Source organism: Lathyrus oleraceus, chromosome 3 (assembly GCF_024323335.1).
Source record: "Lathyrus oleraceus cultivar Zhongwan6 chromosome 3, CAAS_Psat_ZW6_1.0, whole genome shotgun sequence".
Taxonomy (NCBI): Eukaryota; Viridiplantae; Streptophyta; class Magnoliopsida; order Fabales; family Fabaceae; genus Lathyrus; species Lathyrus oleraceus.
In genome coordinates, this window is record NC_066581.1 from 390,186,871 (window position 1) to 390,214,561 (window position 27,691).

Genomic DNA, 27,691 nt, shown 5'->3' on the forward strand with positions numbered 1-27,691 from the left:
AACCTCGCCTTAGCGGCCTTCAACTGGTCCCTCTCCTTTTCCACCTCCTCCAACTTCTGGCTCAGCCCTTCCTGCAGCTGATGCTCTTCTTTGTAGTCCGACAGATCTTTCGATAGCCTTTCCTTCTCCGTCCGAACCTGCAAAAGGGCATCCTCCAGCGAGGCGGTGGAGACCGAAGTGTCGGTCAAAACCATGGCCGTCTCCATCACCCGGATGACAGCAGCAATATCCCTGGCCAGATCTTTCCTCCGGGCAGCAACATCCTGGTCCAGAATAGCCTTGGCCTCAGGCGCGGGCACAACAATCGACTCCTCGGCCTTGAAGAACGACCGTTCCACATAGCAGGGAGGTAGAAGATAGCTCCCCGGTCCGTTCGGACTTCCTGGAGACGACCTGGTAAGGGCCCCAGCCGGACGCTTCCGTTTATGGAGGGGAGAAACCGCTGGCGACGGACTGCTATCAGGAATGTTGATCGGGTTAGATCGAGGAGGAGAGGAAGGAATCACGCTCGCCGCCTGCGAGGGACCGACCCCGGCATCGCCGGCAGTCTCCGAGACACGGGCCACAGTTTTCTTCTTCTTCTTGGGCACCCGGTCAGGAGCGCCGACCTGATTCGCTAGCTTCAGCACCCGATCACGAGCATTGGGCATGGCACCTGCAAATAAATTACACACAAACATTAGCGACCAAAGTCATAAACAGAAATAAAAAGCTAAACAAAGTCTGCCTACTCAATAACGCCAGAGCTTCCTCCTCGGTATCACACTCGAGCAGAGCCTTCGTATTGATATAACGCGTCTCGGTGATTAGCTCCCCGGCCTCATCCAGGTAGGGCACGCCCTGTCGATTCGCCCAGAACCCCAAGCTGAAGCTCTGCACGTAATCGACCAGCTTCTTGTACGCGAGCCTATCCTCCTCGCCGAGCATCGCATACTTGACCCGGTAATGCGCCGTGGAGAGATCGAAATGATCACGCTGCCACCTCAGCGGTATCTTCGACATCAGCGTCTCCTCCCCGTTGGGTTTCCGTTGATAGTAGTATAGAGAGTGAAGGGCAGCCCGGGTAATCGGCATCACCACGTACCACCGGTTTTTGAAATGGCGAACAGAATCCTCGTACGTCTTGAACAGACGCACGGGCTGCTTGAAAGAAACCCAACTGTGGCGACCACGGGAACCGGACCTCTGGAGATGGAAAACGTGGAAGAAGAGAGCCCGGGTGCAGCCAATGCCGAGGAACTGGCAAACTAACTCGAATGCCCGCATAAATGCGAGAGCATTAGGATGTAGTTGGGACGGCGCCAGCCGGAGCCACTTGAAGACCGACATCTGGAAGGAATTGAAGGGCAGTCTGATCCCCGCTTCACGGAAAGCAAATTCATACATGGTGAACTGCTTCCCCGGGAAATGATGACAAATGCGGTCTTCTTCCTTGGGGGCGCAGCAATACCAGTTTGGTGGATCCTCCCGGCTTATGGTCTCGACCATAGCGTAAGCAACGATGGCCTCGTCACAGAAGTCTGATCCCTCCTCCAAGGGCTCGTCCGCAACCCATGCGAAGTCGACCTGCCTGGAAGAGGAGGCGTGTTCGGTACCATCTCGGACACTCCCGTCAGGGAGACGAGCGATTGTCGCGTCTTCGGTGGAGGACCCAGAATCTTCCTTCCTCGGTCGTAAGCGCCCGGTAGCACCTGAAACGCAGACAGAAAGAGTGAATTCGACGTCATATCAAATCCACCCTTCCACCGCAGGTCAAGTGAAATGGCGTAGCGGCGACGGACACTAACCGTGCTCAACTCGGTGGCGCGCGCATTCTATGGAGACCGGGCATAAACTTCATACAGCCTATGCGAGTATTGCCCGGCATATGAAGTTTATGCCCGGTACAGTAGGATCCCAACCCTATTTTCTACCATCTAACATACACCTACAGTCCACTACGCTGTTCCTAAGTTAAACCTAACCACATTTCTACAAAAATAGCATGCGTTTGACAGAAAACAACAAGGAAAAACAGTGGGTCACAGTGGAAAATCATACCTGACATAGTTGAGTTGAAAGGGGTACGGTGGTGCCCGAGCAGAGGACGGTGGTTCAGATAGGAAGACGGGCGGAGACGGCGGTCCAGACGGTAGAGCGAGCAAACGAGAGAGAATGTGGAGAACTCCGGTGAACGTGTGAGCGAAAAAAGTGGAAATGAAGTTACTCAACCCCTTTTTTATAGGGCTTGGCACGTGGACCAACACGCTAGGTCATCATTGCCTAGCCTGCCTACGCCGTCTTTGCACACGAAACGAAGCGACCCCACTAATTCTGAGACACGTCTATCAAAGATAAGAAGCTGAAACGACCCGAGCACCTATCCGTCTCCTCAACTCACCAAGACGCCACCTCCCCGCGTCATACCCACGTTTACTACAAGGAAGGTGCAGATCAACCGATCACCTCCAGCCCCGACATTCCCGAAGAAAGGGTCGGTCATGAATAGGTCTGTTACGACCTCACCTGTCTAACGATCAAGCTTCCCCATCGTCTCGGGGAACCCTTAGTTGAAACATAAGTCATCTCTCTGGCTCAGAGACTCGACTTGGGGGGCTCCTGTTCTGGACTGGGCCATGACCCTAGGCACGGCACGGCCCAATGCTCGCCAAGCCCACGTCCAAACGGCCATGTCCACGCGACCACGAGGACACGTCAGGTGGACGACCGTCCGCCCGACGAACGTCTCCCCGGCCCCTTAAACACGTGTCGGACAACGAGCGGGTCCTCCTCATACGATCTCCATCCACTCACCGTCAACCCACGTCGCGGACACCTAAGTTGTGTCGGGCAGAGCCATAACGGCATCTCACTCACCACGTCACCCAACTCCCCTATATTGTCTCCTTAGGGATAGGGGCAGTTGGACCAGGGGGCAGACCTTAGTCTAGGTCTTAACGCTTCTTACGCGTCCCCTGGCAGCTCCTCCTTGGGCCTAGCTAATCCAGCCCATTAGGAGCCTTGGCCCAGCGCTGGGGGCTCACTATAAATACCCCTTTCATGGCAAAGGGGCAGGTATTCTAACTCACACTCTGATAACCTCATTCTGTACCTTTTCTGACTTAAGCATTGGAGCACCTTGCAGGTACACCCCCCTCTCATTTCAGTCTCCGGCCCATTCACCAAGACCTTGGAAGGCCCTCCTGATCAGGTGAGATCAGAAGTTTATTTAGATTTCTAGATCTTACAGATTTTGCAGAATATTTAAAGGCAAAGGACTTTGACTTTTTGACAGGTTCATCTATATTGAGCTCCATCTCATGACTCTGGAGATTGTTGATAAGACTTTCAAGACTTAATATATTAAAATATTTAGCCTCATGGATAACTGTTACCTTGGGTCTGAATTTGAAAGGAAGACTTCTAAGAATCTTCTTGACATGGCCAAAGGTAGTATAACTCTTGTTCAACACTTGAATACCAAACACAATAACTTGAAACCTAGAAAACATGGTTTAAATGTCTTCATCTTGAAAAACTCATATTGTTGAACTAAAAGGTTAGCCTTGGCTTCCTGAACCCGTTGATTTCATTCATATGTAGCACATAGGGATTTAAAGATGGCCTGAGCAGTGAAATTATCACTGACTTTGATATACTCAGAATGAGGTAGAACATCAACCAAGATGCCTCTTACTTTATGATGTTTTCTGTAGATATTTTTCTAAGCAGGTGTGAGAGACATTTTGTCAGACACCATTCCAACACCATTAATTTGAATGTTAATGCCATCTTACAAGATGTCCCATAAATCATCATTAAGACTTATGATGTGGGTATACATCTTGCTTTTCCACCATTCAAATTCAGTAGAGTTTCCACTGAATGTTGGAGGTCTAGCAACATAGTTGTTCCTCTCAGATGTACTTTGATCATGATTATTATCACCACGAGGAAAGCCTTCACTTGAACCAATTATTTCAGATTCATCAACCATGAATAATATGTATTTTTCTCAGGATCTTTTATGTACCAGTATAAAGTGTTTAGCACAAACCTTAATCTGATGCCAACTGAAGGTGAGAAAAACACAAGAGAGGAGGTGAATTATGTTGGCTTTTTCTTCTTTAAGCCTTTTCCAACTTATGCTTTCGATGTTTCTTTACCAAAGTCTAAACACTTAGTTCAGAGTCTGACTTAGAAAACTAGTTTGACTTCTAAAAGACCTTATCATATTTTGAACCAGAATCTGATTTGGATGATCAGAGTTGACAACAGCGAAATATTTAAGTACAAAAGCAAGAAATTAAAAGCAATAACACAAGAAGTTTATCCTAGTTCCTCTCACAACTTGAGATTAGTCCAGTCCCCTTGTACTTCCAAGGGATTTCCAATATAACCAAACTGATTACAAATGCTCAAGCATACAAGCAAGAGACTTATTTGCTCACACACATAAGTATAAGACTTCCTTGCTCAAACACACAAGTTTGAGACTTCCTTACTAAAGCATACAAGCTCAAGACTTCCTTTCTCTAACACACAAGTTTGAGACTTCCTTTATCTAGCACACAAGCTAAAGACTTCAAAGGCTTAAACACTAAAACAAGAGACTTATGACTCCATAACAATCTGTTAAGATAAACAACTACACTTGATCTGCAATCAGAGGTGTATATAGAATACAACTTAGAAAGACTTTAAGACTTAAGAATTTCTAAAATATACACAAAGTTAAGATGTTCGAAGTCCTGTTAATTTGACTGAGTACCTTTTCTTTGAATGCCAATGAACATAGTCTGTAATAGTGTGTTATATTAAAGCTTGGTAGTAGTATTCTTCAGCCCTTCTGCTCCTTATATAGAGAGGGAAAAAAAGAGACGTTGGATACTTTCACCAAAAGGTTGGTTAACCTTTGTACTTGATAAGATATATCAAGCAAACACCTTTCTGCAAAAGGAATGATCCGTTGAAGCTCAGACAACCAAGAGAGATATTTTTTCTTAAGTCTTCACGTGATCAAAAAGGTCCTGAGTCTGCCAGATTTTCCTCGTTTGAGGAGCTTCTGATTTAGAGACTGACTTCCTTCAAAGTTCACACTTCACAGACTGATCACATCAGAGTCCACTTCTTGGCTTCTGAAGCTTCATAGTCTGGGCCACCAAAGATTGACTCTCTTCAGAGTTGACTTCTTCAGAATCTAGATCTCCATCATAGGTAGTATCTTTAGAAGTGATCTTTAGAGACAAAGTCTGATCTTCAGATTCAAATTCCTCAAGAATTTCTTCATCTGTTCTTAATGATATAATCCTGCATACTTGAACATATGTTAGAATACCCAAATTTTCTTTAAATACTTTGTTGTCATCAAAGCCCAAGGGATATGGTATTAACCAATTTTGTTCCAACATATAGGTTTTATGACCTAAATGCCAAAGTGGTCACAAAATCAAATTATATAAATTCTATGAAGACAATTTCCTTTCAAATTGATAAATAGTAGGGGAACTAAAACGAATCACATTCGTGTGGTCAGAAGCACCGAAGGCAACGACTAAGTAAAAACAAAACTTTGACGAAGTAAAAGAGTAAGATTTTCTAAAGACTATGGACCCGATTATACGGCGTATATAGTAGAAGAATATCAAACAAATATTCAAGAAGCCTTGTCATCTCTGAATGTAAATTTATGGAAAGAAGCTATTAACGATGAGATAAATTTTTTAGAATCTAACATGACTTTGCACTTAGTAAACTTGCCTCCTAGTTGCAAAAACAGTCATTCGTAAATGGATTTTGAAAAAGAAACTAAAATCTGATGGAACGGTTAATAAGTACAAGGCCCGCCTTATAGCCAAAAGGTTTTGGGAAAAGAGAAAATATTGATAAGTACTTAGAAGTGATCTTTAGAGACAAAGTCTGATCTTCAGATTCAAATTCCTCAAGAATTTCTTCATCTGTTCTTAATGATATAATCCTGCATACTTGAACATATGTTAGAATACCCAAATTTTCTTTAAATACTTTGTTGTCATCAAAGCCCAAGGGATATGGTATTAACCAATTTTGTTCCAACATATAGGTTTTATGACCTAAATGCCAAAGTGATCACAAAATCAAATTATATAAATTCTATGAAGACAATTTCCTTTCAAATTGATAAATAGTAGGGGAACTAAAACGAATCACATTCGTGTGGTCAGAAGCACCGAAGGCAACGACTAAGTAAAAACAAAACTTTGACGAAGTAAAAGAGTAAGATTTTCTAAAGACTATGGACCCGATTATACGGCGTATATAGTAGAAGAATATCAAACAAATATTCAAGAAGCCTTGTCATCTCTGAATGTAAATTTATGGAAAGAAGCTATTAACGATGAGATAAATTTTTTAGAATCTAACATGACTTTGCACTTAGTAAACTTGCCTCCTAGTTGCAAAAACAGTCATTCGTAAATGGATTTTGAAAAAGAAACTAAAATCTGATGGAACGGTTAATAAGTACAAGGCCCGCCTTATAGCCAAAAGGTTTTGGGAAAAGAGAAAATATTGATTTTTTCGATACTTATTCTCCAATCACTAGACTTATATCCATTAGGGTACTGATCTCAATTGTTGCTATTTATAACTTAATAGTACACCAATTGAATGTTAAAACAACTTTTTTAAAGGGCGACTTAGAAGAAGAAATCTATATGGACCAACCAGAAGGGTTTGTAATTCATGGCAAGAAAACAAGATTTGTAAGTTATATAAGTCTCTATTTGGTCTAAAACAAGCTCCAAAGAAAGTGACAAATGTATTTATTACAAATATGAAAAATGACATTCACACTATCATATGTCTCTATGTAGACGATTTACTCATATTTGGATCAAACCTTCATGTAGATAATGATGTGAAATCATTGTTGTGCCACAAATTTGATATTAATAATATGAGGTGATCATGCTAGTATAAATAAGAGAAGCATGAATCCTGAAGCGATAAGAGGATGAGATAATAAAAACTCTTAATGAGATCTATACTTTATACGAGGGAGTATCTAACTACATGGGCACTATTGATATGCTCCTTCGTGTGATTGTGGAACTTAGGTTAGTTCCTATAAAATTTAGAGGCACAGTTTCTAGAGTTTTCACTAAATTGGGATAGACGTGCAAAACCATTAAAACAAGGCTTATTAGAATACACCTTAAGAAAAAGTTGTGTGTGAGTTTGATGTCTCAGATAGAGTTCAAGACAATTGTGTCATTCTTGTTGAACCAGAATCCTACTTATTTTGCAAATGTTTAAGTCGTATACATCTCTGTTTATGCACAATTTTAGAAATGTTTAATGTTACTTCTAAAATGACTTTTTAGAATTCAAGTTGAGATTGTTGGAAATCAAAGGATTAATGGGGATTGGAAGAGATTAGTTACTTTAAAAGGTAATAAACAAAAACAAGCATGAACTAATGTGTATATGTAAATTTAAAAAAGTTCATTAAAGTCCCATATTAGAGGATACCAAACTTTAATAGTGCTTATATGTGAAAGATTTGCCTCTTGGGTGTGTCAAAGAGGTAGGCAATTTATGAAAGGGTAGGGGCACACCACCCTCAACCATCACACATGCGCGCCTACCACCGCCACAATTCAATCGATCGACCGACTCGATTTGGATCGGACTTGAATTTGGGGATCCATTATTTTTTTTTTACCTAAAGTAGTGAAAAATTATTTAATATATTTAATATTAATTAATTTAACTACTGGTGTTATGTATATTAATTAATATTAATTAATTAATTATGTGTGGTAATCCTAAATTTTGACAAAGTTACAATGTTTTGCCTTGCCTTCAAAATTTCAATGTTTCCTTGTTGATCAAGTTCTATAACAATTAGTATTGGGTCGAACCCGCTCCACTCTCCTACGGTTTCTGCCATTCAGATCAGAATTATGCCTATAAATAGAACTTTTCTCCTTTTATTTTCTTTACTTCTGATTTTCGCATTCCGAAATCTTACTCCTCTCTCGTCTTTGTTTCATCTAAACTTTTCTTTTCGGTTTCTGATTCGATAGGCTACCTTGCGTAAGATACAATTGGTTTTTATCAGATACATGACTGATTTTTATAACAAATACTTCGTATTTATACCATTATCCACTAATCTTTATGTCATTAGAGGAGATATTTCTAGACCGATTATCTATCATACAAGTAGTCATTATATATTATAAAATAAAGTTGTTTTATCCTAGAGGCGTCATAAAATTACTTTTAAGTAAGTAAATATGTGAGATGCGAAATAGTGTCTTGCCAACTTGTGTTTAGTCTAGTTTAGTCTATTTTTATACTTGCTACTGGTTGAGTTCAATGGGTTTAACATGCTAGTCCATTGTTCAATCTTTTTAGAAAATATTTATTTATATATTAATGTAAATAATTTATTGATATTTAAAAATCAATAATTTTAATTTTTTTTACTATTTGTATTTGTGAAATATTATTTATTATTTGATTGTTTCTTTGATATTAATATTAATAAAAATTATAATTTTATAAGTTGAATATTTAAGAATTGAGTAAAATTAAACCGTTGAATTGAATTGAACCTAATAATTTTAAATCAAATCAAAATGCTTGTAAGATGACTTTTTATCAAAGACACGATCAAATAATACATTTGATGTAAAGTGTAATATATAGTAGGTTAAAAGTTAACATTATAAAATGATAAATAGTATTTCACACATATAAATAGTAAAAAAAGAAGATTAAATTAGACTAAACAATAAAAAAATTCAAAGTCAATAAATAATATATTAATGCTGATGCGAATAATAAAGTAAATATTAAAATATATTTATTTGAATTAGTTCAATTTTTAAAAATTAGTTTAAAATTCGATCAAAAAGGTTTTGTATAAAATGACATCTAAATTTTTTTAAAATCAATTTGCAATTTTAATATTTGCTTATAAAAGAAACTCTATAGTGTACTTTTTTCGTTTTAAAATAAATGTTATATCTGACATTTTGACATTTTTATAGAGACTAAAAATATGATAAATAAAAGACAAATTATTTTTATTGATTATTGGTATATTCAAATTATCATATGTAAGCTGAGAGATTATTGGTATTTTTTATTGATTATTGGTATATTTAAATTATCATCCATAACGTAAGGTGAGAGAATTAGTATCAATTAAAAGATTAAAATTAGAAGGGGAATTAAAAACAACATTTATTTTGGGACAATTTTTTTTACAAACACTTATTTTAGAACAGCAGGGAGTCTTTGACGAGACCCAACACAATTTTCTCCTTGTTAACAAAACTACTTTTGTGCATCATTCAAGATCATGAGTGTATTTTTCAGGAAGAGACATAAGCTACTAAAACAAATCAATGTTCATATGTTGATTCATATAAGTTTCTTAACAATAAGCTAATAATGTTTCAGAACAAATAGCTGTCATAACAGAATTCAGATAAATCAATTATGGTCATTAATCAATGTAACAAAAATAACAGATTGATGTACAAATTGTTGTAACCAAAAAACTGTATAGTAGAGCATATATCACATTTGGTGAATCTGAAAGTTACTCTATTTCAGGAATAACTTCTAACTCAAAACTCGAATGCCGGGTTGGAATAACAGCTTTTGTTCTATCATATCCAACAGAGTCAAAAGGAGTAGGGGGTGCCATTAATTTTTCTCCTTTCCCTTCAAGCATTTGTACCACAGTTTTCATAGACGGACGATCCACCGGATTCCACTGAATACACCAAAGTCCCACAAGCGCGAGTTTCTTTGCAATTCTAACACCCCCCTCATCCTCAATATTAACTAGCACATCTTTTCCTTCAATCAGATTATGGATCCATTCCGGATACAAAACTTGGAATGTTTCCTCCGCCGACACATTAGTATTCTTTCTTCCACCAACCATCTCGAGCAACAACATTCCATAGCTATAAATGTCAGACTTATAAGACACATTTCCAAAGTTTCTTGAGAAAACTTCAGGTGCAATGTAGCCCAAAGTTCCTCTAGCTGCGGTCATAGACACGGTGCTTTGATTTTTCGGACACAATTTCGCAAGTCCAAAATCAGTAAGTTTGGGACTCAGATTATCATCTATTAACACATTGTGTGGATTGATATCAAAGTGAACTATTCTATGATCACAACCAATGTGAAGATACTCAATCCCTCTTGCAACACCAAGAGCAATTTGTTGCAACTTTTCCCAACCGAGAAAAACATCCTTGTTCTCCGGTGGTGCCAAGAAATTTTGCAATGACCCATTTGGAAAGAAATCATAGACAAGCGCACGGTGGAATCCGTCGGCGCAAAATCCAAGCAAACGAACTACATTGACATGATGAATTTTTCCCATGGTTCCAACTTCATTAATGAAATCTTTTCCATCTCCTTGTGTTTCGTTGAGTACCTTCACAGCAACCAAAATTTCTTGGGATAACATGCCTTTAAACACTGCTCCATGAGCTCCTTCTCCTAATCTCTCCTTAAAACCATTTGTTATTCTCTTAATATCAGCATAAGTGAATCTTGTAGGTTTCATTGCTCTATAATCCTCTAAGAACTTCTCTATCCTTGCCATGTCATCTCCTTTCATCTTAAAATAGCGATAAATGTGAAGCAAACCATTCACCAATAGCAGCAAAATCATGGAACCAACTACAACCCCTGTTCACGAAAATCATGTCACAAACATAACAAATTATCATCAAGTATATCCTTTGTTCATCCTAATCATGTGACATATAACTCAAAACTACTTTTTTACCATAATTTTCAAGTTAGTCCTTTTATCATATCTTATTGTTCTAAAACTTATTTTGCAGCAAGTTGTGTTCTAAAACATTAAAACAATCATCTAACAAATAAATGTTTCTTTCATAAAACAATAGCATATGACAGTTAAACTAGTTGATGACCGATAATCTAGCTAATAGCAGATGACTGATAAGTTAGCGGATAGCATAAGAGAAATTGATGAACGAACGTTGCATACCAGCAGTAATTAGAAGAACAGTAGATCTAGCAATCCCATTTGATGAACAAACAAAACATTCAACTTCACCACTTCTAGTACCATTCTTCCATTGACATTTCTTCCCTTGAACTTCACAAAAACTACAATTAGGTTTAGACCATTCCATAATCAAACTCTCTGTAAGATCATCACCCTCCCATTCTTCAATCATCCAACCCACATTTAAAACATCACTCACTTTTCTACAAGAAACCAATTCAGGATCAATAAAATCCGCACCAGAATCACGCTGCTTAATCAAACATCCATTTTTCGAATCACAATGAAAGAACGAAACATTGCGCTGTATATTAAACTCATGGAAGTGAAACTGGAAAGGCGAAACCGACGAGTTTCCTAGTTTGAATAACTGATTTGAAAGACAGTTATTTGGGTCGTAGATTTGAAGTTTTTGTGTTTTGTAGTCTATGTGTTTGATGAAAAGCTTGAGTGAAAGTTTGGGAAATTCTAACACTGTTTGATGTTTATCAGTACATGATAATTGGAAGTTTTGAGGATAGTGTTTGGTGTGATTGATGTTGTTTTTGAGATGAAATGGAAATTGAATGTGAAGATTACCACATTTCTGAATGCATCCATTTTTTGATGTTACTGATTTTCCAAATATGAGAAACAATAGAGTTACAAGAAGAGGGAATTTGTGAAAATTGTTCATTGTTTTAGATGATTGATTCCACAAGTTTGTGTTGTTGTTATTATAGTTTGAAATGATTGTTATTTTTGTATAATATTGAAATTTGCATGTGGGATAGTGGAGATGGGTAATGAGTTTGTTGAATGTTGAATACTTGATGATCATGATCATGTGGGGAGTTGAGAGTTGTAAAGTGAATGATATATTATTCTAATAAGTATTGAAGAAGAAAAGCCATCATAGTCAAAATTGTTATACTTTGACAAATTTGTGCATGTATTAATATATTTTTAATTTTGAAAAAAAAGATTAATTATTATATATATTGTCATTGTAAAAATTTTTACACCGTTTATATTATAAATTTAAAGAATTTATCTAAATGCTCATGCACAAAATTATACTAGTATATTTCAAAATTTATGCATGAGATTTGTAAATTAATATACTTTGAAAATATTATAAATGTTTATTTTAGATTGATGAGTTTGTAAATAATAATAAATAATAAATAATAAATTAATAATTTAACGAAAAGGAATAGTACACCCTCCGTTATTGTTAGCCACTGAAGTGAGAAAATAAGGAGAAAGAAGGTTCTCTCTTTCTTAGCCGTTGCCGCCTCTATCCCCAAAAACATGAAACCCCCTTCCACTCTTTTCCTCAAAACCCAAATCCCTTCTCCCATTTCACTCTTCTCAACTTCCAAAGGTACACTCTCCGCAAACGTTCCTCTCCCAGTTTTCAAATCCCCGTTTTTCGATTCCAAATAGTCGTTTCTTTTTCTTCATTTTTAGCATAACATTTTCAATTTCACACTGTATATAGTTTGATTATAATTAGGGTTAATACATAATAATGCAGGAACGTTCAATGCTAAATTGCTTCCTAACTTGTGCTTTTGTAAGAGTATTCAAACGAGTTCGTATGAAGTTGCTAAAGGAAGTTACGTTCCTACTCCTACCGTGGATTTGACAAAAGAAAATATTATAGTGGTATGTGTTGATTTTACACAAATTTAGTCGAAATTGTTTTACAATACTGGTTGAATCAAATTTGAAGATGGAAATGGATTAACAAATGGCATGGCCACTAGATTTTATGAATTAATATGTTCTTGTTTGTTGTTTTGTTGTTTTGTTGTTTTTCTATTCATTTTCTTTGGGAAACAGTGTTTAAACTGGAATTCACTTTCTATTGGTAAATTAATGATAGGATGGTGAAGTTATTGATAAGGGGAAAGCATTTCTGTATTGTTTGGTAGCTCAGTGAGTTTTTTTTGTTGAGAGAATCGAGCGAAACTAGGCAAAATGCTGAGTTCTTAAATGCTTTCACCTTACAGGCTCTCTGCTTTGGAGAGTGCGTGCCATGGCGTTGATCGGTTGAACCAATGATTTACTAGGTTAGTAGGCCAACAGGGGGAAAGAGGATCGAGTATGTGTCTTCACATCCACATGGAACCTCACGTGCTGGGATGTCTTCCATCGCGCTTCTATACATTTATGCAATCATTCGATTTAGAAAATATCTTGGGAACTGTGAGATTTTTCATTTACGGGCCTTGCCCCAATACGGGTTTGACTATTAAGGTTTAGGGAGGATTTAAACACCTGACATGTAATGGGAAGAAAAGACACATATTGAACAGACCTAGAGTTTTGGTCTTGGTGACTGATTCTGGGGATCATTAGAGTAGACCTACGGTTCATACAAGTGAAAAATCACAAATATGATTAACATGAATGGGAAATTATAAATGAAGACCTTATAAAGCTTGTGCCAGTGTCATGTTATTTCAACAATGTTTCAACTTTTTAGGCCTCATGATGATATTGGACCTAATAATGTACTGGTGCAAAAAACAGTGTCAGGCCCAAAGGTGTGAAGAGTCTACACACGTGGAGGGAAACACGTATCAAGTGGGGAGTGAGTCCTTAGCTGAGCTGGCAGTTCTAGAAGAGAGAGTATCTTTTCTGTTACAAGTTGAGTTCTAATAAATAGAGCAGTAATGCGAACTTGTGGATTATCTGGGATTTCGCTTAGGGTCTGTTTGAAGTTGGTTTTTGGAGGGGACGATTTTGGAGGGTTGCGTCTATATTTTGATATATATTTAATATTTAAAAAAGTTTAAAAACAATATGATTTTATATGCTAATGTATTATATTGTTTTAAAACTTTTTGAAAATATCAAATACGCATCAAAATATAGACGTAGCACTCCAAAAACCAACTCGCAAACAGACCCTTAGAATTTGTTAGAATGGAGAGCAAGGGCTCTCTATAGGGGCTTGGCCCTGTGGCAGTATGAAACTCTTTCACCTGTAATTTCCCTTCAATTGATATCAATAATACTCAAACTCAATACTTCTCTCATTTGTGTGTTTGATTGTGTTACTGCATTACAATTTCTTGGTACATAACATAACAAACTGGTCTGACTTGCCGGATACGAAGAACGGGACCGGTGCAACTTCTCATTGGATGCCACCCAACAAAAAACAAAAGTGTTTTGATGTATCTTGTTTAAATTATTTTAATGTGATTGGTCATGTTAGGACAAGACTAACAGACACTTGATTGAGAGAACATTGGAACTAATAGAAGTTAGTTTGATTAATGGAAGTAGAGGAAGATTGAAGACAACTTTAGGAGAACCAACATAAAGAGCCTTGCTCTGTATGATTAATTAGAAATTTGGTTTTTGATAAAAAAGAAGTAGAGGAAGGTTTTGTTTTTGTTGTCTATTTCTTTTCTTGTGTTGATGTATACTGGGGAGTGTGGATAATCAAAGGGGAAACTTGTTGTCTCATATGGACATTATATTGAAAACAGAAAGAGATGGGTGGATCAATACTTACTGGACAATGAAGAAATAGAGAAGAAGGATGCTTTTGTACATAATCTCATTGCAAAGATTGCTGTAGCGGATTTGTTTTTAAAATGGTTATCCTTGACCGTGGTTTCTTGGGACAGTCGGTGGATGTGATTATTTGATTTCTGCGTTATTTCAAGGATGCTTCAGTTTCACCTTTTCTGTCTGTGCTTTTTTTTAGCATGACTATGTTTGTGATATTGATATTGTCAGATTGAAGTGTCAATGTGTCTTATTATTTTAGATTTTGGCTTCAGCCTTCACAGCCTCCATGTTTTGATTTTTCAAATCTATCATCCAATGTAGGAAAAGCCATCTAGAACAATTGAATCTGTTGGAGCAAATATTGACTACTGTTCCCTCTTTAACATTCAAATTGTAGGAAAAGCCATCTAGAACAATTGAATCTGTTGGAGCATTTCAAAAGTTGCCTATAGTAATGCCATCTATTGACATTCTGGGGTCAGCACTGAGAAAGGCGAGGAGGGTTTCTGCAACAAAAGGTTCTTGGCCTTTGTTCTTCAATCCCAAATAGACTTTTCTGTTTGTATCCTAAACCCTGTGGTGGACTCTAATTTTCAAGTTGGCACAATGTAGGAATTGTCAATATTGCAAAAAGAGAGAAAAACAAAGGTGCAAAACAGCTTGACGCGCTGATGAAAGTATGTTGTTAAAACTTCTAAACTTGTCATGATTCAAGTAATGTCTGATTCAACTTCTATTGTCCATCTTAGGAACTTGCTGTTCCATTGAGGACATATGTGGAGAACTTTCCTAATAAAAGACACCTTCATCCTTATGAAAGGTCACTTATTGAGCTGACACTTGGTGATGGGTACTATGAAAAGGTATGTCAGAAAAATTCCAGAACTGAACTCATGTTTTTAACTTTGGCTAGCATGTTCCCTTAGTTTTTGAAGACATATACTGTTTTGACTATTCATCTTTCCTATTTAAAAGGCTACATGAATAGTTAAATACATGCAAACTTGTTTTTTTAGACATTTTCTAATTGCAGATTTAAAATTGTTCTACAGGTGCTAGGGAATGTAGATGGTTTGAGGAAGAGGATAGTATCTGTTGGAAAGGAACATGCTTCACTTTGTGCTAAGGTTTTATTTAGCAATTTGCATTTTGATTTCGACCAGTTTCTTTGCTGGGTGTTTTTGGTGTTTCATTCTTGAAAATGTTATCTGCATGAATATTTAGAAAGTTTTAGTAGGAAAAAAGAAAGGAATCCTTTTGCTAGGTCTATATGTCAATTGTGATTTATGTCTGTTAAAGGTATGGGTATCTTATCTTCAAATTTATATGATTTTATGATGTTTAAAATTTTCCAAGGAGATCTTTATTAGAATTTTGTCGTCACATTTGTTTCATCCTAATGTCAGGTAGCATTGCCCATGCCAGTCTATTATTTTTTCTGGAAATAAATTATTTCGGGTGGAGAGTTCTAATGTCTCTTTATATAATTATCTTTTTACTTTGGTGATTTTATTTTGTCATCCTTTGCTTTAACTTGTAACCTACCATGTGACAGTCTACGACAAAGCGTGAAGCAGAGGAAAGACTGAATGAGGTGAGGTGTATATCCTGTGAAGGAATATCTGGTTTTTAATTTCTCTGATTTCACAATATATGTTGGTGTTATGCAGGGTCTTAAAATAATTGAAGAGAGTTTTGGTCAAGATCGGAATGTTGTCGACGACTTGTTAAACATAGCGAAGGTAATCTGCTTTCCAATATATGAAATCCTTGTCCGTCTGTCTATTTTTTTATTCACCCGTGCAATTTCTGTATTATACATATTGCTATGCTTAGTTGAGTGGTCAGTGAAGCTTATTTTTCTGTTCAATTATTTTCCACATGAGCTTAATCCACATCATCTACCTGATAGCTGATAAATGTTTCAGACTCTGAGGGCAATGCCTGTAATTAATTTGGAAACATCAACTCTCTGCCTTGTTGGAGCCCCTAATGTAGGCAAATCTTCTTTGGTTCATCTACTCTCTACTGGCAAGCCTGAGGTATGCACAGCTGAATTTGAATATTTCTTTGTTAAAATCCTTCTTACATACTCTGTTTTATTTTATGCTTCTTAGATGGTTTGAATTGAATATTGATCTTGCTAAGGTAACCGGTTCTTAGAAATTGTGTCTCATGCATCTCTGATTTGTTTATGGGTCTGTCAAAATATTTAACACATAACAATATCAATAAGGATGCAGTTTACCTTGGTTGAAACTTGAAATTGCCACTGTTCTTCAGAAATGCACAAGGGCCTTATATCACGATTACTGTGTTATTTTCCTTCTATTCTTGAGAGCATGGACTTTTTTACTAGACTTTGAATGCAAGTAAACTGATATGGACTTTTCAGACTATAACTCATTGGTCATAACTTGGTGTACCAATATTAAAATCAAATTTGGAATTTAGAGTGTTAGATGCAAATATATATTCCTTCCAACTCATAGAAAAGTGTCTCATTTGCACTCTTTTTGTCGCAAAAAATTGCCACTTTAGAATGATAATGCAACATTTATTATTTTTTTCTCCTACTATACCCTTATTTATTGACCTACACTCCACTAACTACAATTAAATAGAATACTTTAATAAATGATACAAATTTTATCATTAAAATCAACAGGTCAGATCATTTTCTTAAAAACCACACACTTTCCAAATACGACATTTTTATGAGATGGAGGGAGTAGCTAAAAACTAAAACAGTTTTGATAACATATCAATAGAGTACTCATCTACCCAATTGGTGATTGAGAAGGAAAAAAGGAGAGAAAATCACAGACAGAAAAATGCTTTATTGATGGCCTCAGCCAGGTGACGGAGATTGTACATTCTTGAGGATGATCCAAGAATGAGTGCTCCTCAACTCTCCGTTATTCTTGATTTGAATACCTTCCCCAACTAGTTTGGTTTCCTCCTTATTTATAGAATTGCCTTTATAACTAACTGCATTTGCATTATGTTACCCCTTTTATTCTTCCTCACATATACTCTCTTAATAAGGGGTCTTTTTAATCAATTACCCTTTAGAGTTTTAGGAGCAAAATCCATATTGATGTACTTTCTTCATTTTACCCAAACCTCTCCACTACAGGAAATGTCAAACTTCAGATCTTTGCGGGTATCAATTGTTCATACTCATAGGTAAGATGTTAATTTGATCCTATAGCTCTAATGTGTTTTTGTTGGTCATTCTTCCTTCAAAAATGTTATTAGTACTGTCACCCTCCATGTAATAGGTTCTTTGTCATAGGATGTAACAACCTTCATTGAAAAGGTTTATTTCACTCAAACTTATCTTATGGAGAAGATTTTTAGAAAGATAAAGGAAATTAGTCTTGGGTTATTTAATCTTCCAAACTAGTCTAAACCATACTAACCCGAAATTGAGCCCCGAGTGAATCACGTTGGTGTCTCAATCATCTCTATCTTCTTTTGAAGCTGGACCTAATTTAATTGATATCAGCCTTCCCAATGAATTTGAGTTTGAAAATGAAGTGTGATTTGGAAAAAATCTGGTGTACACAAACTAGTCAAAGGTCATTCCAAAATCTATGTCTATACGGATCCAAGAGTCCAACTCAACTCTTTCAAATAAGTTAACAATTTCCAAAATTCTCATTTTACACCAAGTTCCAAATTTCATCATTTTTATCTTTTGTTGGTTGTCGTCTTCATCAGATATTAACCTAAGCTAGATTAAATGCTTTGCTTTGGGCTTCAGCAGATCTACTTAGCTGCAGAAGATTTGAAGATTCCACAATCCATATAATCTTTTCTCATGCTTTTTCCTTTCCTCTCTACCTACTATTTCAGATTTGCAACTATCCCTTCACAACAAGAGGAATTCTTATGGGTCATATTATTTTTAACTATCAGAAGTTTCAGGTTAACAAAATAATCTTGACTCATTTGCTTTTTTGCATATTTTCTCTTTTTACTACATATCATGCAGTTGTAATGGCATGCCTGATATGATTGTAGGTAACAGATACCCCAGGCCTGCTGAAGAGACATGATGGTAAGAGTTTTTTTTGCTTCAAATTTTCTAGCATTTGTTCGTCTTGTTTGGTGAGCCTTTATATATCCAAGGTTTTTACTCTGGTTTTAGGATTAATTTTCCTTATAGGGGTGTAGTATTGAGCAGGGTGAAGAATGATGGTTATTTTTATTTTACCTTAGTTCTTTAAGCTCCTAAAAATTAGGAGTGCTACATTTGTTATCTCTTAGGCTATGTTTGGATTGATGAAACATTATGGAGCGGAGTGGAACGGAATGAAACATAACGGAATGAAATGGAGGGGAATATATATCCCACTCCATTGTTTGGGTATTTTATCAATAATACCCCATTCCATTGCATACGCCCCAAATCAGATGGAACAAAAATGAAAGTTTGGATGGAATAGATTCCATTAAGTTCCATTCCACTCCATCTATTATTTGCAAATCCAAACAATAGAATCTCATTATTTACCACTCCATTCCATTCCACCACATACCACCAATCCAAAACATACTCTTAGGCTATGTTTCGGAGTTGGGTTTTGGAGGAAAAATGAGGGAAAGGCTTATTTTTCATTTCTAAATCAAAGGAATTATAAAATATTTCTAAATTGATTAAAAGGGTGATTTAAATATTATATGATTATCTATCATGTCATAAATTCAATTTCTATAGATAGACTCACAGCCCTTCAACAATTTCCTTTCAATACCCTCCAAAATCCAACTCGCAAACATGTTATCTAGCTGGTTTGATAGCTGGAAGTGTGTCTAGTCATTAACTCACTGTTATCTAGCATGTTATTTATTAATTATATTCATTTATTTCTTGATTAAGGATTATAGTTACTGTATCCGATGGGTAAGCTATCTCAAACTGTGAGGAAAATTAACAGTTTGCAATTATGGCCAATTGATTTCGAAAGGGGTTGTTTTAAGGTAGTTTTCAGCCGAAGTTAGAAGCAGGGCCTGAATGACGATTTCATTGAACAATCAAGTATTTTAATTTCTTAGTATTGAGGTATCTATTACTAGTCCAGGAAAAGAAAATATCGCCCTGTTCTCTAACCAATAATCCCTTGATTTAGGGGATTTTCACGGATTTAGCCTAATTACAAATTACAAACTAACCGCAGTTTATTATACTAATTCTTATATACATTCCTAAAACATCACAGAAATTTCCATATTGTTATTGGGTAATATTATGGATTGTTGGTGGATCTTAGTTCTACTGTTCGTCATAATTATTTCTAATAAATTATAATTGATTTCTTGGTCTCTAGTCTAGTTTTAACATAACCATTCTTCCTTTTGTAATTTTTTTATTTTGTTTTGTAATCGTAGATGACAGAAATAATTTGGAAAAGTTGACCCTTGCTGTCCTTCAGCATCTACCAACAGCAGTTTTGTATGTTCACGACCTTTCAGGGGAGTGTGGAACCTCACCTTCAGATCAGGTGTGCTTTTATGACAATTGAATTCTTAAAATAAGCAAAAATTAAATGTGAAGTTGATCTTTAAATGGCTATAAAAAAGGGTTGTCTTGTTTATTGTTTTCAAATTTATGCCGCATGACATGATTTCCTTTGAGCTATTAAACTATTTTTCAGGGACTGCAGCAAAGTTGTGTTGGATGTCACAACTTTTAACTCATCTAGGAGCCTCTTTAATACATCTTATCTTAGAATACATATTGATGCATCCCAATGATCAATATAAGGAGATTGCATAAGTTAACTAAAACTACCCAACTGCCAAATAAGCTTTCTTCAATATAAAAAAGGGTGTGGTAATGCTTAGATAAATAAGCTTTCTGACCAATCATTGATATCTCTCAAGATCTGGATAAGGCTCTCCTTGATAAGGATCATAAGACTATAACAGATCTACAATCTAGCATTCTTATTTCTTTAAGGATGTCTTATGCATACATGCTATGTGAAATGACAATTCCTTTCTTCGATTGAACAACTTGTATACCAAGAAAGTATTTAAATTCCCAAGATCTTTGGTCTGAAGGTGATTCAAGAGGTACTGTTTCTGAAATTTTTGTATGGTCATTGCCTATGATGACAATATCATCAACATAAACCACCTAATAAACACATTTTTTTTGGAGAAGCATGACAATAAAAAAGTGAATGATATTCTTAACATTGAACATCTGAGTTGGAATGCATAAAGGGAGAGTCTGATTTTGCAAATAAATCAAGATCCCCCTTGAGCACCAAACTTAGGAGGTTGCTCTATGTAAATTGTTTCTTCTTGCTCTCCATTAAAGAGTACATTTTTAATGTCAAGTTGATGTAGTGGCCAATGAAGGATAGTTACCATGGGAAGAAAAGGATGTGCCAAAGTAATTTTTGCTACAGGTGAAAAAGTATTTCCATAGTCAAAAGACCATAGATTTAGGTATAATTTGGCCACCAATCTAGCTCTGAGACAACCAACTTCTCCATTTGAGCCAACTTAGATGGCATACACCCATTTGCAACCATCAATTTTCTCATTTCAACCATATATTTGGGTATATCCTTTGCCACCAATCTAGCTTTGAAACAACCAACCTTTTGAGCCAACATTGATAGCATGCACTCATTTGCGACCAATAGTTTTCTCTATTTGAACCATATATTTGGATCTGTCCTTTGGCCACCAATCTAACTTTTGGACGATCAAATTCTCCATTTGTTCCAACTTTGATAGCATACATGATACATCCATCTCCAACCAACAGTTTTCCTTCTAGGAGGAAGAGAAACCAACTCCCATGTACCACTGTGCTCAAGATCCTGTATTTTTCAATCATAATTTGTTGCCATCTTGAATGATTAAGAGTCATCAAAACAATGATAATGAAGACAAATGAAAAATAAGGAGACAAACAATGATACCTTAAAAAAGTAATGATAACATGAAGATTCCGGGTAGATTGAATACATTTCCTTAGAGCCATGGGAGAATCCTAAATTGTGTCGGGTGGCTCCGCCGTATGAGTAATTGATTGAGCAAGACATGATTCTTGTGATTCTTCAAGTAATGTTGGACCAGAAATTGATAATTGGCTAGAAAGAAAGAGTGTTGATAATGATGAATAATCAAGTATTTCAAAGATAATTGATTATTGCGATGAACTTGGGCTAGCGATGTTGATCAAGGTGTGAAAATCAATTGTAGAGATTTTTGACAGATTATCCAAGCTTAGTAAATGATGGCACAAACTTTAATCATTTTCCTCATTTCAAAGTAATTTGAGATATTGGTGTGAACTTCAAGTATTCATTTTCTCAAAATTTTATTTTTTTAGCTGAAGCATCACGAAATTGTAAGTCCTACTGATCTAAACCTGCATTGCTTGGACTTGAGCTTGTCACTTTCATATTTTCTACTGTTTAAATTGTTTGTATTTCGAATTTCAACATTAGAATCATTAAATCTGTGGATATCCATTTATTGCGGGTTGCAATCCTTGCTTACGGTTGTCTGCTGACTGGTATTTATGTTGGACATTTCAGAGAAATTTGGATACTCCTAGTTATGTTTGCAAGTTTTTAGCTTTTTGGACTTTTATGTAGATGGGGACACCATAACAATCAATTAAAGGATAATAATTTTTTTGTTTATATTGATTAACTCATGTTAATTTCATAATATTCATTATTGATCTTGATTTAAAATTCATGTTTTATATTAATTTTAATATATGAACTAACTAATGGTGCCATATCGTGTCTGATAATTTGTAAAGTACTCCCTCCCAACTTATCCATGTAATGCATCATGTTTATGTCTTTTAGGTGTAATTGGATTGTAAATTAAATATATAGTAATTGTAATTTTTTTGAAAGTTGTCTTTATGGTGAGACATGTCTTGACGATGGTTGCTTATGCAGTTTTCAATATACAAAGAAATCAGAGAAAGGTTTCCTGGACATCTATGGCTTGATGTTGTCTCCAAAGCAGATCTGTTGAAGACCTCTCCTGTGATATATGCAACAGAAGATCGTGATCTCACACAACATGAGTTGGAGAAGTACCGAAAATCAGGTCCTGATGGAGCTATTAATGTGTCTGCGACAACGCAGGAAGGAGTACACGAGGTGAGAAAAATCTATACTAATTTTTCGTAGTGTAATGCTTGGTATTAGGTAAGAAGAAAGTGACTATTTGAAGCTTTAAGAGACGCCCAATAAAACCGAGGAATATCATACCGAACACCAATTGAATAGTTTAACGGCGTCTCTTTTTTTAAGAGTTCAGTTTTCCATCTTTTGCTCCTTTCTCAAGTCCCTGAACTTAGAAAGTCTCGTTTATGTAGTACACCATTTCGTTGATTTTGGGTTCACTTTCGGTTTAGGACTTTGAAAGTGTGGCCAAGAAAGATACTCTTGTTGGACTAGCATGAAAGTTTATTTAGACTTGGACAGTAACGACTATTTAATTTGTGCGATAATGGAGTAAGAGCTACACGCAGAAGCATATTTTTTTAGTAGTTTTTGTTGCAATCTTTAAGGAGACACCTATTCTATATTTGTGATTGACTCTTTGCTTTTTGTATGAGGTGGCGAATAGGGCCGAAATTGATTAACTAGTTTGACTATTGTTTTTATTGTGTAGCTGAAGCAGAGAGTGAATGAGCTTCTCAATTTGCAGATGGCGAAGATCAAAGATGTAAGCAACAACCAAGAGAAGTGAAAGCCGCCTCTCTGATTTCCTGCTCAAATTAGGATGTTGAAATCTTCATTTCTAAAAGTTAAACTAGCAAAAGTGGTTTCAGGAACCAGAACTGCAAGCAAGGAATTAGGACTGTAGAGGAAGTAAACTGAGGTTATACCGAATCTCGCAGAAAGTTGATTAGTTGCAAAGAAGTGAGTGAGATTTTATTTGCATATTGGACAATCTTTACAAAAACAAGAAATGCTTGTTTCTTGATTGGCCTTTATTTTGTTAGTTGTAGCTTTGATGCATCTTAAATCCATAGTTAGGTTTTTCATCCTTGTTTGTGCATGATCAATAAGCTTCTGTGCTCTCCCAAAACAGCAGAGTTTTTTGAAGGATTCTTTCATTGGATCTAACTATAAGCAAATACTCCATCAGCTTTTTATTACAAGTCTCTATGGTAAAAAAATTGTACTAAATCATAAATATTAATAATATTTTTCCTATTCTATTTTTTAAATTTATTTTTTCAAGAACAATTTTATAAAAATTCTACATAATTTCTCTTTTATATATAATAATGATTACTCTATCCTAAAATAATTATGGCATTTAGAAAAATTATTTGTTCCAAAATATTTGTTACTTTACCTCTCCTCTATAATTTTAATTTTAATTTTTTTATTGTACACTCTAATTATTATTTTTAATTCATTGTTTTTTCACCTAATTTGAATATATCAATAATTGATATTGATAATTTGATAAAATTATTATTCTCTCATTTTCATTTATATTTTCTTATTTGGTGTGAAAGTCAAGTATAACATTTATTTTAAAATGGGTTGAGTATATTTTTTAATATATAAAAATGTTAAAAAAAATTTATAATAAAAAATAAGTAATATTAACTAAATTACTTATTATTATAGCAATATCCTTCAATTAATTCACCTTCCATTTTCCATTTTCCAACCATTTTAGGGTATTGCTGTAATAATAGGTAATTTAGTAAATATTACTTATTTTTTATTATAATTTTTTAAAACATTTTTATATATTAAAAAATATACATCGCATATTGTTCGCATGAGTGTTTTACCGTTAGGGGAGTCTTTGATTTAGTCGGAGTTAGTTGATTATGAATTTTATGTTCGCGTTTGGTACTTCGCATACTCTGATTTTGGATATTTTTCCATTAATAAAATTTGATATTCAACCGTTTATATTTTGTATAATAAATTAATTGGATGATCTCATTAAAGTAAAGTATGACCATTTGAAAATTGACATATAAAGACCAATTTCATGTGATTTTCATGTTGCACATTTTATGATTGATCTATGTCATTTAGTTGTGTCACTATTAATGATTATTAAAGGGCTTAGTTAGGATTGATATAACAAAAAATACTTTGATTTTATATATTGACATGACTAATGAACGAGATACTTTAGATATGCTTAAAGAATATAATGATAAAATTTAAGCTCATAAAGTCTAACACATGGATAAAGTTACATATGTGACCAGTGAAGATTGTTAGAATTTTTGGGTCAATTGCAGTGGTCTAATTAATATTAATATATGGTTTAAAAATATAAATATAATAAAATATGAGATTATTGTGTAGATATTATAAGTCAATATGTAATTTGACGAGGAGACAAATTAGAATATTGAAAACTAAAAATAACCCTAAAGTTATTTATAAGGATTATAAGGATTATGGTCCCTTGTTTGTAGATAACATGAAAACGGCTCATCCAAAAAGTTCTTTCTTCATTCCCATTATAGGGGATTCAAAGAGCTATAAGGAAACTCTATAAATTGAAAGGTCAAATATCCGCAAACCTTCGATGGTTCACAATGGTAAACTTAGGTATGCTTTCACTTTTATTTTTTGATTGAATTCTGATATGGATTATCGATTCATAAGAATTACTCCCTCTGGTCTCATATGTAAGCAAAAAAAAAAAAAAGCTCACCCTTTAAGAAAGTGGCTATATATTCATTTAAGTAATGGAAAATATACATTTTTTCCATATTTACCCTTATTTATTAATTTAGAAATAAATTAATATTTTTATTATAACCATTTAATGGTTAGTCAATTTTTATTAATACCATTTAATGGTTAGTCATTTAGTGGTTATATATTCCACTTACTCTTACTAAAATTTCCTGTAGAAATTTGTCCCGCCTAAAAACAACACTTCATTATCTTTTGGTTCTCATAAAAATGCCTCTTAATATTGATCTAAACACTCCATATATTGATCATGAAATGATGAAATGCAACATAGCACCATCCATTAATCTAAATGATCCTTCTTCAAGTAATTTTAACTTGTCTTTTAAGGACCTACATGGTAGTTCATCAAATGAAGAATACATGGAAGAAGCTAATATGTTCAATTGTGAAAATGATTTTGAACATGGTTTTTTTAATATTAATGAGGACATTGATGTTGATGCTTTATATTCAAATGAAGTTCATGTCATGGAAGAAGGTAATATGCTCTAATACTTTTATGTTAGATAATTTTCGAACAACTTAATTAATTTTTTTCACTTTTAATACTGTTTTATAAAATTGCAGAGAGTGAATTTATTCCAAATGAAGAAGATGGAGAGGAGACTGAATTTAATCAATATGAAAGTGATGGAGAAACTGAAAGTATTGCAGCTAGTAAGATTTTTTATCATATCATTATATTTTTGTTTGTTCATATCATTACTATGTCATCTTTTTTTCATATCATATCATTACTTTTTGTTTTCTATTCATTACTACATTGCCATATTTTGTTTATAAATATAAAACATGCATGAGTCATGCATTAGCAACAAACATGAGACATGCATAAATTAATATAAATGGAGTGTCATTATTTGTTTTCTATTCATTACAGAGCCATATTTTGTTTGCCAATAAGAACATGTAGTAACAAACATGAGACAGTAGCAGCGTAGCAGCATATACTTGTTTCTTAATTATTTTCATTTGTTGGAGTTTGAATTGTTTCAGGAACTTTATTGTCTTCGATACCTAAATCAAAAGATGGAAACTCATTAGCTAAATGATGTGGGTTTGCCATTTTTAGAGTATAAAAAAAAAAGGAAGAACAAGACTCATGGAGTTTTGTACAAGATGATACTGCACCATTTATAATAGGATATGACTTTTCAAAAGCCAATGATAACAAATGCAACGTTTCAGAATAAATGCTCTTTTGGAAGTGTAAAAAGTGGAGTTATTATAGGAATAAACATGAATATTGAAAAACTAAATTTGAGGGTAAAATTGGAATGGTATATTTAATTGTAACCATTGTAATTAATTTTTGCTTATATTTGAGACTCCAATTTTTTTTTTTTTTTGCTTACATATGAGACCGGAGGAAGTATTTTAGAGAGATCTATTCTTGATTTCTATATCTATAGAAATAATAAGATTATGAACAAATCTAACAAAAATAATTTATAGTTGTATTTAGTTTATTAGTTCTTTAAGAATCTTAATAATTATAAATATTTTGTCATTTCTCATTATAACACTTACTTAATTTGTTATCTTTTATTGAAAGTATAACATTTGTTTGGATTAAATGCTTTGTTATTTAATTTCTAATTTCGTCAATGCTCTTTTAACACATGTATTTTTAGTTGTTGAATCTCTAGTTCTTGATTTTGGTGCATATCTCGGTGCTTTTTAACTTCACATTTTTTTTATGTTTGATTGCTTTTAGAATTCACCACTACTATAAATACTTGAATATATAGTCAAATAGAGATATTATGACTCTTCACTTTCTTTCTCTTTACAGGGGTGACTCTAAGATTCTCCTTTCCTCTTACTCATTGTAATGTATTGCCTTCATTAAAATCAACAAGTGTATTCTGAGTAATTATAGTGAAAAATATAATTTTCGATAAAGTTTTATATATATTTCTTAGCTACAACAAGTTTTTGAGTTAAGAGGATACATTATATTCATTGAATATGTTAGACGGTCTTTCTAACAACACAATTTTTGATTTATTGAAATTACTTGATTTATTATTATTTTTGTTTATTTATTTGATTATTGAATAATATTATTTAAATAAAATAAAGATGGTGGGAGTGTGTGATGTAACACCCCATTTTTCTAGAAATTATTTATATTAATTAATTATAACTTTATGTATGTATCTAATTATTATTTGTGTGATAATTGAGATATTTTAGGAAGACAATGGTGGGTGACTCTTAGGTAGAGAGTGTGGAGGATAATTAGAGGTTGGTAGATTCTTTTAGAACTATTTAATGGATTAAAATAATGTTTTAGTATTATTATTTGAAAGAAATAATAAAATAAAAGGAGAATATTATTAGTATTATTTTTATTAAAATAAAATTAGAGTCAAGAAGGGCATGCCGG

General features: G+C 34.6%; 2 protein-coding genes across 3 annotated transcripts; one reads left to right on the forward strand and one right to left on the reverse strand.

Annotated features, from left to right (window-relative positions):
- Window positions 1-9,387: 9,387 nt before the first annotated feature.
- On the reverse strand, window positions 9,388-11,910 carry LOC127127895 (rust resistance kinase Lr10). Its single transcript, XM_051057172.1, has 2 exons — window positions 11,018-11,910; window positions 9,388-10,689 (listed from the first exon to the last, which is right to left on the reverse strand). The coding sequence occupies exons 1-2, from the start codon at window positions 11,862-11,864 to the stop codon at window positions 9,578-9,580; spliced, it is 1,959 nt and encodes a 652-aa protein (XP_050913129.1). The 5' UTR covers window positions 11,865-11,910; the 3' UTR covers window positions 9,388-9,577.
- A 310-nt stretch (window positions 11,911-12,220) lies between these two features.
- LOC127127897 (nucleolar GTP-binding protein 1) lies at window positions 12,221-23,708 on the forward strand. 2 transcript variants are annotated; one of them, XM_051057173.1, is made up of 14 exons: window positions 12,221-12,404; window positions 12,558-12,688; window positions 14,949-15,069; window positions 15,164-15,228; window positions 15,301-15,414; window positions 15,604-15,678; window positions 16,107-16,145; window positions 16,222-16,293; window positions 16,480-16,593; window positions 18,413-18,484; window positions 18,581-18,617; window positions 19,949-20,061; window positions 22,498-22,704; window positions 23,222-23,708. In XM_051057173.1, the coding sequence occupies exons 1-14, from the start codon at window positions 12,332-12,334 to the stop codon at window positions 23,297-23,299; spliced, it is 1,311 nt and encodes a 436-aa protein (XP_050913130.1). In that variant the 5' UTR covers window positions 12,221-12,331; the 3' UTR covers window positions 23,300-23,708. The 2 variants fall into 2 exon arrangements, with proteins under 2 accessions (XP_050913130.1, XP_050913131.1); XM_051057174.1 differs by having other exon boundaries at window positions 12,331-12,404; window positions 14,873-15,069.
- Window positions 23,709-27,691: the final 3,983 nt, after the last annotated feature.